Below are 15,760 nucleotides of genomic sequence, written 5' to 3'. Positions count from 1 at the left end.
CATTAGTGAGTGTTATTTTGCCAATTTCAATGCTCTGTTTTTGACAATTGCATCATAGTCATGCAAGATGCTAATGTTAGGGGCAGCTGGGCGAAATGACCATAGGAGCTCTGTATTATTTATTTATTTTTGTATGCCGTATGGTGGGATCACATTTCATTCTTTTTCCATGAGTGTATCCTGTTATTGCAGTACCATTTGTTGAATTTTTTGTTTGTTTGTTTTTGTTGGTTTCTTATTTTGTTTGTTTGTTTGTTTTGGGAGATGCATGGGCCGGGAATCGAACCCTGGTCTCCTGCATGGCAGGAGAGAATTCTACCGCTGAACTACCCTTGCACCGCCCTACCCCTCCACAAACTCTGTATTATTTTTGCAAATTTTCTGTAAGTCTAAAATTATTTCAAAATGAAAAGTTAAAAAACAAAACTGCTGATGCGGGGGGGCTGCCCTGTTAATAAAGGGAACTCATATTTTGAGCTGTCGTTTGATGCCAGATGTGCCTTTCATATTTTCCAATTTAAACTGCCCAGTTCCATGTGAAGCAGGTTCTGAAGCCTGTCCCTGCACATGGGAAAACTGCAGCTCGGGGAGGTGAGGAAGACCATGCAGCAGAGTTGGACTGGGATTCAAGCTCAGCTAATCAGACTCCAAAGCCTCTCCCTGTTTCCCTATCATCTGGAGAGAAGAGACTGCAGAAGAAAATGAGGGATAAAATGCTGAGAAGCCAGAGCTAGAGTGCTGCGGTAGGAAATGGGACTTCATCTGGATGCCCATGGTTCTCAGTCCTGGCTGCTCAGTAGATCCACCTGGGGAGCTTTTAAACGTACTATCACCTGGGCTCTACCCCAGAAAGTCTGATTCAGGGGGGCCCAAGGTAGGACACTGTTATTTTAAGCTCTCCAGGTGGCTCTAATGTGCAGCCAAGTGGCAGCCACCCTGGCTGAGTCATTCCCTAGAATAAAGCCTCGCCATCAACCACCATGTTTCCTGGTCCCCAGCATGTGGCTCTTTCCCCTGCAGAAGCTGGCTTAAGGCCATGGACAGGGGGAGAAGTCACTGCTCTCAACTCTAGCCCCTCTGTGCCTTCACACCAGCCTGGAGCACCACTTTTGTGTTTGTTCGTTGGTGGGACAAGCTGTCTGGCCCTGGGATGTGCCCTGACCAGCCCTGTCCCCAGGAATATCTCTGGTGCCAAGCAGCGGGAGCTCTGACTGGGACATTATGGGATCTCCTTGCTTCCCTCCAGCTCCCTGTGCTCAGTTCTCCACACAAGCCTAAGACATCAGGATAAAACAGAAGGCAGCTCATGTCACTCCCTTGCTCAGAACCTTCCAAGGGCTCCCACCTGACTAAGAATGAAATCCAAAATCTGTGTTCTGGCTGTAAGATCCCATCTGACCTGGTTCTGGTTACTGTTCTATTCCTGTCCAAGCCTCGTCCCCTCAACTCTTTCCATGGTAGCTCTCTGGGCCTTCTTACTGACCCTCCAGCTTGCCAAGCACACTTCCACAGAAGGCCTTTGCACCTGCCATCCCCTCTGCCTGGGAAGCTCCGTCCCCAGATAATGGCCAGCTTGCTCTCTTGCTTCAGCCTACTCTCCACTCACCTCCTCCGAGAGGCCTTTGGAGGCCACTCCCCATGCTTCAGTGTTCCTCTGTAGGCTTCTCATGGCCTGGCATCACTTACACATGTGTAAATCCGTCATTTGTTAATGGTGTGTCCCCTTTGCCCTGGGCGCAGAAGTGTGCCTGGCCTATCTGTGTCCCTAGGCACCTCTGGTGACTCTCAGGAGACAGTTATCAGCATCTGGCTTTAACCTCTTGCCACAGCAGCTCACACCTTCCACATGAAATCTTGGCATTAAATCTTGAGCCAAACTTCAACCAGTGCTATTGTACTAATGACATTTTATTCTTAAAAAGAAAAAATTATAATTGAAAAATGTATACATAACCCACAGTTCAAATCCCCCCCTCCCCCCCCACCCCTGGGAATTTTAATTCCCAAATGGCTAGAACATAAGTGGACAGGAAGGACATGGTGTCCCACAGAAAGAGAATGAGGGGAATGGGGGAATGGAGCTACTGGTGATCATTATTCTAGAATCAGGTAGGGGTTGAGAGCTTTTAACCGCAGATTCTTCATCTCCTCAAGTATCTTTTCTCCCACCTTCTCCGGTTGTTGTGCTTGGTCTTTTACTTCTCTAAACAGTAAAAAAACCCACAAGGACACGTGAGTACAATTAATCCAACATTCAAGCCCCGCTCCAACCAATGCCCTGCTCTGCCATGGTATCTCAGACAGGTTTGATGGAATGCTTTAAAAACGGGGTTTTAAACTACATTTAGTGATCATTTAGCCACCAGTGAAAAACTCAGCTTGTCAGTGATGCAAATCTGGTATCCAGTCTCCCTGCACCAAGGTCTTAGCCTGGGCAGGTTACCTAAATGCTTAGAGCCTCCGTTTCCTGAGGTGTCCGTGGCAGTAATTCCTACCTCTCAGCACTGTTTTGAAGGGAGAATGAGAAAGGATTCACAGAGATCCTAGCAGGCAGCATTAGCTGATTTTCCAACTTTATGAAAATGTCTGTTTCCAACTTTATGAAAATATCCATGCACCGTCTTTAACTGTGATGGTGGCTCCAGGAGGGTGGGGGCCGAGATGGTGGGTCAGGCCCCTGGACTAAGGGGGCTGAGAGGGTGGACTAGTCAGGCCCCCTGGACTAGTTGGTTGCGTGGTGTGGCAAGGGGGTTGCTGGGTGGAACTTGGGCCAGATGCGGTATCAAGGAAATTTTAATTGAGGCGTGACATCAAGAGAGGGCTGAGACACAGGGCTGAGGGGTGGGGAGCAGCTGGACTCCGCAGGGACCACCTAGCCTTCTGGTGGGCAGGGGACAAGGGTTGGAGTGGAGATGGACACTCAGCTTAGGGACTGCTGTGGGAGGAAATGAAGAGAGCATGTGGCTGTAAAGACATATCTTCCCTAAGGATTTTGAGCTCAGCTATATGGCCTGCCTCATAGAGTAGAGAGGAGAACAGAATACAAAATTCAGTGCTTCTGAAACCTATTGTAAAGAGGGCAGACTGGAAGGTTCTGACAAATGCCTGGTCATTTTGGAAAACCAGCAATATCTGAAAATGGGAACTTAAAATGGTCCCCAATGCATAAAATTAGAAAAATGAAATGGCACCATTTTATGGAATCGTGTCTAAAAATATATAGGTCACGTCTCTCCTTAAAGACAATCATGACTGAGTGAGCTGTGATGCTCTGAGGGGTGTGCAATGATGTGTCAGCAATTAAGGTCAACTTCACAGTTTCTTGGTTATTTTAAGACTTTTTACAACATGATTCCTTTGAGTTTCTTAGTTATTTTAAGACCTTTTACATGATTCCTTTGTGAGACCTCTGTCAAGGCAAGGACAACTCTCTTGAGTTAATTACAGGCAATTCTTTGCATCTATGAAAATAATTGCATGGGGAACAGGAACACAAGTCTTGTGTTCCTTCTGTCCTGACCCTGTCTGTTCGAGCTCTGGTCTGTGTGTCTGACTGTAGGGATTCTGCTGGTTCTGGCTGAGGCTGACAGAAGTGAAGAAGAGGGAAAAGTAAGGATGGAGAAGGCAGAACTGAACGTGGGATATAACTCTTGTCTTGAACTAAAGAGAATTTCCAAACCAAGTAAACTTTGAAAATGGTCTATGGGATATCAACCTGCTAGAACACCATGCAGCCAATAAAATGATAATTATGTGGACAATTTTGACATGTATGGAAAATGTGCATAACATAATTTTAGCTGCAAAGTAGGCAAATTAAAAATACCATGGATACAGTGATTACAAATGTACAGAATACACGTACATTTTGAAAATTTGAGATTAGTTTGGTGTGCAGAAAATGATCAGAGTTTATTGTTTGCTAGCTTTTTTCTTTTTTGGTGAAGCAGCTGAAATTTTAAAAAAGGAAAAGAATGACATACCACTTTGGGTGAATGTATAAAGTAGTAACTTCTATTTCACTTAATAATAATTTGATAATCAAATGGCATTCAACATTAGCTCTGTAGTTTAAAGGGTAAAACCCATCTTAAAGTGACTATAGAGGCATTGGAAATAAGCCTCCTCATGGTGCAGTCCATTCTATGTTCAGGGGTAATTTTTGAAATAGAAAGAAAAGTTTTTATTTAAAACTCTTGGTCAACTATGAAACTTTTTGAAACAGAATGCAAAGTGCATCTAGGTGTTTAAGACTGTATCAGGATATTTTATAGTGTTTATTAATTGATCAAAGCAGATACTCACTAAATTCCCATTAAAAATTCTTAATCCTCACACTCTATTTTATTTGAAACTTCCAACCTACTTTTTGAGAGGTTTTGGTTAAGGCAGGCTTCAGAAATTATCACAAACAAACCAAGGAAACCCCACACCACTCTAAGACATGTGAGTATTCCTTTCAGTAAAGGTAGGGCCCCCCAAAACACCCTAAACAAAGTAAGAAGACAAGCTGAGAAAAGAAATTCGCAACATGTATAAGAAAGGGGATTTATCCATAATATATGAGGGACTCACAAATGAATAAGAAAAAGATAAACACAATGTTAAATAGGCAAAAGTCAAACAGGCCCCTCACAAAAGATGAAAAAATTGTTGATAAGCAGAGGAGAATTTTTAATATCACTAGTAGTAAAGAAATGCAAATTAAAACAAGGAGTTTGCCATTTTCTTTTAATTATCTTAGTAAAAAGAAAAAAAGAAAAAAAAAGGATTGTAATTATATTGCCCAGGGTGCTTGAATACAGGTGCTTGTGATCTCTGCTGGGGGGAGAGGTGATGATAGACGTTCTGGATAGGAATTTAACACTATATATCAAAAGCTTAAAATGCAGGGACATTGATCTTGCAACTATGCTTCTAGGAATTTATCTTATGGAAAATTCTGGTAATTTTGCAGGGAATTGTGGCACAAGATGTTGGCTGCAGCTCTATAAATAATAGCAAAACACTGAAAAGAGTCCACATGTCCAACAACAGGGGTTGGATAAGTAAATTATGGCATATCTACCCAATGAATTAGAATATGTATATTTATATTTATATATTTATAAATATTGTTAAATAAAAATACAGAAAACAAAACACTATGTAGAGTATGTTTTAATGTTTGTTAAAAATGTATTTATAAGTTATGTATAATATAAAAACTGTGCATATATTAAAAATTATGCGTATATAAAATATTGTGTGTGTGTGTGTGTGTGTGTGTGTATTTAAATATTTGGGAGGCCATACACCAACATATGAAATATAGTACTCTTGGGTGGTAGGATTATTGTTTTTGTTTTATTCTTTATATTTTTCCATATATCCTGACTTAAAAAAAAATAATAGAAGAAAAAAGTATTTTCTTTTAAAAAGAGTTTCAAAACCATAACCTTGCTAAAGTGATGTGAATGAAGTCAGCAAAAGGCAGAATATGGAAACTCTACTGACAAATCCTAGTTTCTTCAACAGATAAGTTGCAATGGAAAACAACAGAGAGAAGAGGACTCATAGATTAAAAGAGTCTAAGGAGACATAACCCCCTAATGCATTGTGTGGACCTTGTTTGAATCATGATTCAAACAAATCCACTGGGGGAAAAAGGAGATAATCAGGAGACTGTGCATATTGACTGATACTAAAGAGAGAGGAGGAAAAGAGGGAGCGATGGGAGGTAGACTCTAACAGACAAGTGGACACGTGGAGGAGCTGACTTCCATGGGAGCGCAGTTAATGCCTGCATGGTAAGAGGGGAGATGAAGTGGTAGGGAGAGATCAGGCAGCTTTGGGGACTAGATATGAGAAAGTGAGGGTGGTTTCCTTGATGAATTCCAGTTCTATATGAAGTATGAAGGGAGGGAGAAGAGGGAATGACTGATTATCCTGGAAAGGAGGACTGCTGAGACTACATGATGTTTGTGGTCAAACGTGTAAAATTAAACCATTCAGCTTGGTTTAATTGGCTATTTGGCTATCAAGATGCAGGCACGGAGAAGGAAATAATTAAATTTGACTAGGGTTGGAGATTCAATGGGTGGCTCCAACTGGAGAAGAAGGGGGGATGCATTGTGAAAGGTGGCATCTTTGAGGAGGCTGAAGAATTATTGTGTGGATGCTGGATGGATGGAAAGGCATGGTGGGAGAGGAGGATGTTTGAATTTGGCATTTCAAAGAAGGCGCAGGTGCAGGTGATGACAAGCACACCCATAGCTTGCAGAGAGGTGAGACTAGCCCACCTTCACCCCTGGGGAGGAGCTGGCTCTAGGGGAAGCAAAGCCAGGACTGAACTGCCGGGCAGGGGCAGTGGGAAAGGCTGACTACCAGCCTCAGATTCTTTGACTGTGCTGCCTGCTTCTTTTACGATCAGCAGAGCCCTTTCTTCAAACAAGTTCTTCTACACTGGCCATCTATATCAAGCAGCTCTCCCTGAGATTTTCAGAGCACAGTTTGCAAACCTGGAGGGGGTCTCTGGGATGGCTGAGGCTTGAGTGGGCTTGTAGAAGACCAGGATCTGTCTCAAGCAAATGAGATCCTGCCTTTCCTGGTAACAAGATGCATTCCAATGCCCCCAACCTCTCCCTCACATCCCAGCCCAAAAAGCATATCCTCAGGGAATCCTAGCACAGATGTACCCTGAGGTTAATAAAGCCTAAGCCTCAGAGGTCAGCACTTACAGGAGCCCCTTCCAAGGGCCTTTAGGGAGGGGGCTGTACAATAGAGTGTGTTCACATGGTCACATATTTTTGTACAATTTGCAATAAAATGAAATAGTCTAAACTGCGAAAATTTTGCTTAGGGATACACCACTAATAAGTGCCAGAGCCAGAATTCAAGCCCAGCTAGTCTGGTTCCAGAATTCATGCTTTTAACCATTGCATTATGTTGCCTCTTCATATATATTCACCATGGTACGTAAGATCTATTGTACCTAATGAGATCAAATACACTATTGACTGAAATATGTTTAACAAGGGGCAAAGCTTTCATTTTACAACTTAAGAGTTAATAGACATACAATCAAATGCCTGGCTGCAAACAAGCATTGTATATAAGTGACAAAACTCACTTCAAGAAAGTCAAGTCAACCCATTTCTGAACAAGCTAGCTATCATCCTTCCCTGAAGTATTTGTTTTCAATACTTCTAAAGTATTAAAGCAAATATAAAGGACTTCACAACTTGGCCAAACAATGGCCTTGTTTTGTTTTCCGGGTGAGGCAAATAAAAGCAGACTTGTTGTGCTATCTGTCCTGCCCCAGCAGTTTTGCTCTGCACGATTTATAAAAGCTGTTTTTGTGCAACATTTAGAAGCTTTGCTTTCAAGGGATTGTTTGATGAGGTCTGTGTCACTTTCTTATACGACATGCACATTTAATGACTAGAATAACTTGTTGATTGCCCCTTTGACTCTGTTGTTTTCCAACACACAAAATTAATCTCCACTAAATTGGCTCAATTTATAAAGCCACTCATGAGGGGTATCAAAGGTTTAGAAAGGGGATCAGACTTCTTTTTAGCGGAGAGAATAAAGAGATAGCTACTTTTCTTTAACATTTAATTCCAAAGGTGGTACTGCATCCTTTTAAAACTTTAAGACTTTACAATTGGATGAACAGAAATGAAGCATCAGAGGAAGTTTGAAAAAAAAAGGAAGAGAAGCTTGCATCACAAAAGTATTCTTCAAAACCCAATTTTTTTAAATGACCGTGATGCGACGAGCAGTCTCACCACCCTCCCCCTCTCTGCGTGGGACATGACTCCCAGGGGTGTGGACCTTCCTGGCAACGTGGGACAGAGATCCTGGAATGAACTGACACTCAGCATCAAGGGACTGAGAAAAACCCTAGAATGAGCTGAGAATTAACATCAAGGGATTGAGAGAAACTTCTCGACCAAAAGGGGGAAGAGTAAAATGAGACAAAGTGTCAACGGCTGAGAGATTCCAAACAGAGTCGAGAGGTTATCCTGGAGGTTATTCTTACGCATTAAGTAGATATCACCTTGTTGTTCAAGATGTAGTGGAGAGGCTGGAGGGAATTGCCTGAAAATGTAGTGCTGTGTTCCAGTAGCCATGTTTCTTGATGATTGAACAATGATATAGCTTTCACAATGAGACTCTGTGAATGTGAAAACCTTATGTCTGATGCTCCCTTTAGCTACTATATCAACAGAAGAGTAGAACATATGGAATAAAAATAAATAATAGGGGGAACAAATGTTAAAATAAATTCAGTTTGAAATAGTGGTAAATGAAAGCGAGGGGTAAGGGGTATGATATGTATAGTCTTTTTTTTCTCTATTGTCATTTATTTCTTTTTCTGTTGTCTTTTTATTTCTTTTTCTAAATCGATGCAAATGTACTAAGAAATGATGAATATGCAACTATGTGATGATATTAAGAGTTACTGATTGTATATGTAGAATGGAATGATATCTAAATGTTTTGTTTGTTAATTTTTTTTTAATTAATAAAAAGAAGTTTTTAAAAAAAATGACTGTGATGATGTTTGCTCAACGAGCTAGTCCCCCGAGGGAAGGAAGGAAGTAATATTGGCTGAGCACCTAGTTCACCTCAAGCACCTTGCTAGATGCTCCCTCAAACTTGCCCTGTGAGACAGGTTTCATTATCTGCATTTTCCAGCGGAAGAAACAGAGGCCCAGAGAAGATAAATGATTGGCTCAAGACCTCACAGGTGGTAAATTGCGGAGCCGGGATTTAGCCCCAGGTCCTGCCTGGTTATAAAGCCTGGGTTCTTTACCAGGAGTGAAACTCAATCAGCTATTGATAGGATATAGACATATATGTGAAATTAAATGAAAAGTGAATGGAAAAATTGGACTTAGTTTTTAGAAGGTCATTTGCCAACAACATTTGAGGGAGTGCATGTGTGCATAAAATAAAGCATCGTCTAAATATCAAAGGCGTTAGAAATGTCTCGTTAAGTTGCAAATATTTAGATTCAGACAACATGATGGTTCCGTACTTTATGTAGGACAAGTTTTATCCAATGCTACCTAGTAACAAGGCATAAAAACATCTACTTACTTCTCCTGCTTGGTGTCCTTGGGGTCTAACATGGGGAATTCCACTTGGATCATTTCTGGAGTCAACATAATATTTATATCCCGTTCACAGAGGTCACTGAAAAGTAATAAAATGTTTAACTGGAACTGTTTCACCTTCCCAAAGTAAAAATAGAATGAAATATTCTGATTATTTAAGAGTTATGCAAGTCTTAGGGCTTTCAACATTAAGTCCATTTACTTTTGTTTAGTCTATCTTAAGTTAAGTGAAGCATAAGGCTGAAAAATTGTTTTCCACCAACAAACAATGATAGAAATAGCTTTTTGTAACCAGGAGATAAAAAGCAATAAAAAAATGGGGTTACAGAATTCACATTCCTTTCAAAAGCACATGGAAAACATACCAAAATTGAGAATGTCTTGGCCCATAAAGAAAAGGCTGAATGGGTTTCAAAAGACTGCAATCATGCAGAGCATGTTCTCTGGCCACAAGGTATTAGAATAGAAATCAATAGCAGAAAAGATAACTGGAAGATCCAGAACTCCTTGCAAATTAAACAATATGCTTATAAATAATCTATGGGTCAAAGAAGAAATCACACTGGAAATGAACAGCAGAACAAAACAAAACCAAATTGCTGCCAGGGGCAACGCTAGGGCTGATTCTGTTCTAGCTCAGCCCTGCTGGGCTGGACCCCATGGATGAGGCAACCACACATGGGCCAGGCTTCCCCTCAGGGAGCTTCTGGGCTGGTTGATAGCATAAGGCGCAGGCACCTTCCTAAAATAATCCACAACACGAGCCAGCCTAGGACAAGTGCCAACCAAGTAAAACTTAGTGCATTTAAACAAGGAATAGATGAGATGCACGGGAGGAAGAAGGATTTAGTTGGGTCTATTAAGAAGGAAACAATTTTAATACGTGACTGGTTGTTTTTGGCATTTTCATTTAGAAAAATTTTCACTGAAGAGCCACTGCAATAACAGGGCAGGCAGCAGTACCTGGGTACACAACTCATATATAGGTATAATCTATACAATTTCAATATACATGTTTATTAAAGAACATATATACTTTAACACACATACGTACTTTGGAGCAGAGAATAAATCAGCATCAAGAAAATGGCCTTTTCTGGGAAGTTCGTTGGATATGAATCTCAAACATAAACTGGAGAAGTCATCAAAGTTATTTAAATAATTTTTAAATGGATTTAGTATTTATGAAGCATATATTGGAGGATGGTGAAATCAAGCTTTTCTGTTGAGTTACCTACTCATCGAATTGGAATTCAATGGGTTGCCCAGTGAATTGGAAACAGGGTCTGCTGGCAGTGTTGACATTGCCGAAACCCCACGGCTCATCCTGGGAGAGGTGGGCTGCTTCTGAAGGAGCTATGAAGTGTTTGGTACCTCAGAGCATGTCATCTGGCTCCCCTACCCTACTGATTACCCACCGGTCTACCCAGTTGATCTGCCTACTCAGGCTGTCCGTGTGAACATTCTCCTCTTTCCTCCAGGCTTGCCCAACTCTTCAAGCCACTTGCTCAGTGGATTAGTTGAGGCAGGTCAGGAACAAAGAAATTTATTTCCGTCTTCTCTCATCACTGGAGGTAAGCATTCCAGATTTGCAGGTTACTCTGCTCCACGTGGTCATTCAGAGATCTGGGTTATTTTTATCTTCTTGTGGTGCTTCTGCTATCCCCTAGGGCAGGGATCAGCAAACTTTTTCTGTAAAGGCTAGATAAGACTTCCTGAGTCACTGGTTCTCTATTTTAGCTACTCAACTCTGCCATTGTGGCATGAAAGGAATCATAGAAAATACAGAAATGAGTGAAAGTGTTGTGTTCCAATAAAACTTTATTTACAAAAAAACAGGCAGTGGGCCAGATTTGGATCTGACTTGTAGCTTGCAGAGGTGTGGGAACAATTCATTCCAGAATCATCTCAAATAAAAACAGAGATGTCATTTAGCAATAGAAATACAGTTATTTTTCAGAAGATACCCTCTCAAGAGCTTCAAGGCAAAGCAATCCTTTGTAAGGGTCACCAGCAAAGGAGCCAGATCCAAATGCCTGAACAGCGAGGCGGACCTGCGACTGGTCACTGAGCCAGAATGGTGATCAGAGACCAAAATCTGTATGCAAATACTTTACTCCAAACAGAGAGAAATATGTGGGAGCATTCAAGAAACTGTTGCTTCTAATTTGACTTTTGGTAAAATGGCTAAGTTGGTATGGTGATTTGGAGCTATGCACCCCAGAAAAACATTTTTTTTAAGTTAGTCCATTCCCATGGGTGTGAACATCTGTGAAAAGGACATTCTAATGAGGCTACTTCAGGTAAGATGTGGCCCAGGATGGATTTTAGTCCTGTTACTTTAGACCTTATAAGGAAGGTCATACACAGAGTAAAAAGCCACAGAGGGAGCAGCTATAAGCTGAAATCATTGGATCTCCAAGGAGAAGGGAGAAGCCAGGAGAGGCTGCCATGTGCATTGCCACATGATAGAGGAGCCCAGGACAAAGGCTCAGCAGCAGCCAGCTCCAGAATGCACAGTCTTCTGGGAGAAAGCATCACCTTACATGATGCCTTGATTTTGGACTTCACCTAGACTCAAAACTTTGAGCCAATAAATTTCTGCTGTGTAAGCCAAGCCATAGCATGGTATTTGCTTTAGCAATGAAGAAACAAACAGTTGACCACATGTGTATTTTCAGCTAGTATTTTTCCTTGGCCTCTCCACTGAACTAGGAATCTTCTTGTTTCTGCCATCACTACTGACACCCAAACATCATCTAAGAAGGCCCTGAGGGACTTATATTGGTCATAGGCAGGACTCAAAAGTGCCCCCACTACAAAAAAAAAAGTATTTCTTTTTTAAGAGGGATCAGGCCTAAAGCTAAAGGAATGGATCTTCAGTGACAGAAGTTCAGGAAATAGAGTCGGAGGATTTTCTTGAGGTGCTTGAAATCTTATCATTTAAGTTTGGCAGCTGTCTTTGTGCCACATCCCAATTCTACCAGTCATAGATGCAGCATCACATCCAAGTGGTTCTTTTTACTCCCCAAGGATATGAAAAATCAAAGACCTGGTTCTGCTTCAACTTAAAATGTTAGCAATATAAAGTCATCTTATATACTTTTGGATGGAAGGAAATCTTTTGGGACATGACTTTTGTTAAAAATTTTTTTATTATTTTAAAAAAATTACAAGAAAGAAACACAAACATTCCCAACTCATACACTCAGCAATTCACAATATCATCACATAGTTGCATATTCATCATCATGATCATTTCCCAGAACATTTGCATCAATTCAGAAAAAGAAATAAAAAGACAACAGAAAAATAAAACAAAAACAGAAAAAAAAATTTTACATACCATACCCCTTATCCCTGCCTCTCATTGATCACTAGTATTTCAAACTAAATTATTTTAACATTTGTTCCCCCTATTACTTATTTTTATTCCCTATGTTCCACTCATCTGTTGACAAGGTAGATAAAAGGAGCATCAGACACAAGGTTTTCACAATCACACAGTCACATTGTGAAAGCTATATCGTTATACAATCATCATCAAGAAACATGGCTACTGGAACACAGCACTACATTTTCAGGCAGTTCCCTCCAGCCTCTCCATTACATCTTGACTAACAAGGTGATATCTATTTAATGCATAAGAATAACCTCCAGGATAACCTCTTGACTCTGTTTGGGATCTCTCAGCCATTGACACTTTGTCTCATTTCACTCTTCCCCCTTTTGGTCGAGAAGGTTTTCTTAATCCCTTGATGCTGAGTCTCAGCTCATTCTGGGATTTCTGTTCCACGCTGCCAGGAAGATCCACACCCCTGGGAGTCATGTCCCACATAGACAGGGGGAGGGTGGTGAGTTTGCTTGCTGTGTTGGCTGGAGAGAGAGGCCACATCTGAGCAACAAAAGAGGTCTCTTGGGGGTGACTCTTAGGCCTAACTTCAAGTAGGCTTGACCTATCCCCTGTGGGATTAAGTTTCATATGAACAAACCCCAAGACTGGGGGCTCAGCCTATAGCTTTGGTTGCCCACACTGCTTGTGAGAATATCAAGAATTCAACTTGGGGAAGTTGAGTTTTCCCCCGTTCTCACCATTACCCGAAGGGGACTTTGCAAATACTTTTCCACTCACTGATCAAATCACTCTGGGATTCATCAGGGCATCACCTGGACAAACCAACAAAAATCTCATGTCCTATACAAAGTTCCATGTACTTAAGGTGTTCAACCAATTACCTACATAAGTTATATTAGGAGATGGCACTAGTCAAAGTATAAATTTGTACCAAATAAACATTTTTTGCTTTAGTCTTACACATAAGTTGAAATTTTAAAATATTAAGTACCATCTATTTTCAGCACACTGCAGTAATGACATTCTTTTGTTCTTCCCCATGCAAAAACATTTTTAAAATTTGTACATTTAGTCACTATCATTATACACTCTAGGCATTCCTAGATTACACCATCTCAGTCTTTATCGTCTTTCTTTGTGATTTCATTTATACCCTAGTCCTCCTCCCTCTATCATTCTCATATGCAGCTTCATTCAGTGTTTTCATATAATTGTATTACAGTTAGGTAATATTGTGTTGTCCATCTCTGAATTTTTATATTCAGTCCTGTTGCCCAATCTGTATCCCTTCAGCTCCAATTACCCAATACCTTACCCTATTTCAATCTCCTGATGGTCTCTGTTACCAACGAAATATTCCAAGTTTATTCACTAATGTCAGTTCATATCAGTGAGACCATACAGTATTTGTCCTTTCATTTTTGGCTAATCACACTCAGCAGAATGTCCTTATGGTCCATTCATGTTGTTACATACTTTATAACTTTATTCTGTCTTACAGCTGCATAATATTCCATCTTATGTAAATGCCAGTTTGTTTAGCCAACCGTCTGTTGATGGACATTTTGGCTGCTTCCATCTCTTTGTAATTGTAAATAATGCTGCTATAAACATTGGTGTGTAAATGTCCATTTGTGTCCTTGCCCTCATGTCCTTAGAGTAGAGACAACATATAGATGGGTCCTAATCCATTCTGCCAGACTATGTCTTTTGATTGGAGAGTTTAATCCATTAACATTCAGTGTTATTACTGCATTGGTAGCACTTTCTTTTATTATTTTGCCTTCTGGATTTTATATGTTAATCTAATTTTCCTTCTTTTTACCTTTACTCATAGTCTTCCTTTCTACACTCTTCTCCACACCTCTCTCTTCTGCCTTCGTATCTGTCTCTAGGGCTCCCTTTAGTATTTCTTGCAGAGCTGGTCTCTTGGTTACAAATTCTCTCAGTGATTTTTTGTCTGAAAAAGTTTTAATTTCTCCCTCATTTTTGAAGGACAATTTTGCTGGATATAGAATTCTTGGTTGGCAGTTTTTCTCTTTTAATAATTTAAATATATCATCCCACTGTCTTCTCACCTCCATGATTTCTGCTGAGAAATTGATGCATAGTCTTTTTGGGCTTCCCTTGTATGTGATGGATTGCTTTTCTCTTGCTGCTTTCAAGATTTTCTCTTTCTCTTTGACCTCTGACATTCTGATTAGTAAATGTCTTGGAGTATGTCTATTTGGATCTATTCTCTTTGGGGTATGCTGCACTTCTTGGATCTGTAATTTTAAGTCTTTCATAAGAGTTGGGAAATTTTCAGTGATAATTTCCTCCATTAGTTTTTCTCCTCCTTTTCCCTTCTCTTCTCCTTCTGGGATACCCACAACACGTATATTCATGCGCTTCATATTGTCTTTCAATTCCCTGAGTCCCTGCTCATACTTTTCTATTTTTTTTCCCTATATTTTCTTTTTCTTGCCAGATTTCAGATGTTCCATCCTCCAGTTCACTAATCCTATGTTCTATCTCTAGGAATCTACCATTGTAGGTTTCCATTTTTTTTCATCTCTTCTACCTTGCCTTTCATTCCCATAAATTCTGTGATTTGTTTTTTCAGACTTTCAATTTCTTCTTTTTGTTCATTCCTTGCCTTCTTCATATCCTTTTTTTGATGAGGTTTTCCATGTCTGTTCGTACATTCTGAATTAATTGTTTTAGCTCCTGTATGTCATTTGAATTGTTGGTTTGTTCCTTTGACTGGGCCATATCTTCAATTTTCCTAGTGTGATTTGTTATTTTTTTGCTGGCGTCTAGGCATTTAATTACCTTAGTTTATTCTGGAGATTGCTTTCACTTCTTTTATCTAGGGTGTTCTTTCTGGATGAATTTTTTGTCTATCTGTTCTTTGACATTCAGTTCAGCTTTATCTGGACCTCTAGCTTATGTTTTGTTTAACAGAGGAGAATTTTTCAGTTCTTGTTTTCTTGTTTCTTGCCCTGCTTGTATGGTGCCTTTTCCCTCCCACCCTTAGGAGGGTCTACTTAGATATTATAGACCTCAGCTGGATTTTCCCAGACCAAACTGGCCTCCTATCAGGAGGAAAGAGTCACCTACATCGGTTTTCCCTGAGGGTGAGACCCAGCAAGTTGAAAGACTTTCCTGTGAAGTCTCTGGATTCTGTTTTTCTTATCCTGCCCAGTATGTGGCGCTTGTCTGCCTGCAGGTCCCATCAGAGTAAAATGATGCAGTACCTTTAACTTTGGTGGACTCTCCCTGCTGGGGGCATGGTGGAGACAGAGGAGATGTTGTA

General features: G+C 40.5%; 1 protein-coding gene across 7 annotated transcripts in view; it reads right to left on the bottom strand.

Annotated features, from left to right (window-relative positions):
• Positions 1-1,986: 1,986 nt before the first annotated feature.
• CFAP221 (cilia and flagella associated protein 221) overlaps positions 1,987-15,760 on the bottom strand; it is a 159,474-nt gene continuing 145,700 nt past the window's right edge. For all 7 annotated transcript variants that reach the window (XM_077153566.1, XM_077153570.1, XM_077153567.1 and 4 more), the window contains 2 exons: positions 9,091-9,186; positions 1,987-2,203 (listed from right to left, as the gene is read on the bottom strand). In XM_077153566.1, the coding sequence (XP_077009681.1) occupies positions 2,095-2,203; positions 9,091-9,186 (205 nt within the window). In that variant the 3' untranslated portion in view covers positions 1,987-2,094. The remainder of the gene's footprint in view (positions 2,204-9,090; positions 9,187-15,760) is intronic.

Source organism: Tamandua tetradactyla, chromosome 3, assembly GCF_023851605.1.
Source record: "Tamandua tetradactyla isolate mTamTet1 chromosome 3, mTamTet1.pri, whole genome shotgun sequence".
NCBI lineage: Eukaryota > Metazoa > Chordata > Mammalia > Pilosa > Myrmecophagidae > Tamandua > Tamandua tetradactyla.
The sequence above is the reverse complement of the archived record's forward strand: the minus strand, read 5'-3'. Positions and strand labels throughout refer to the sequence as shown.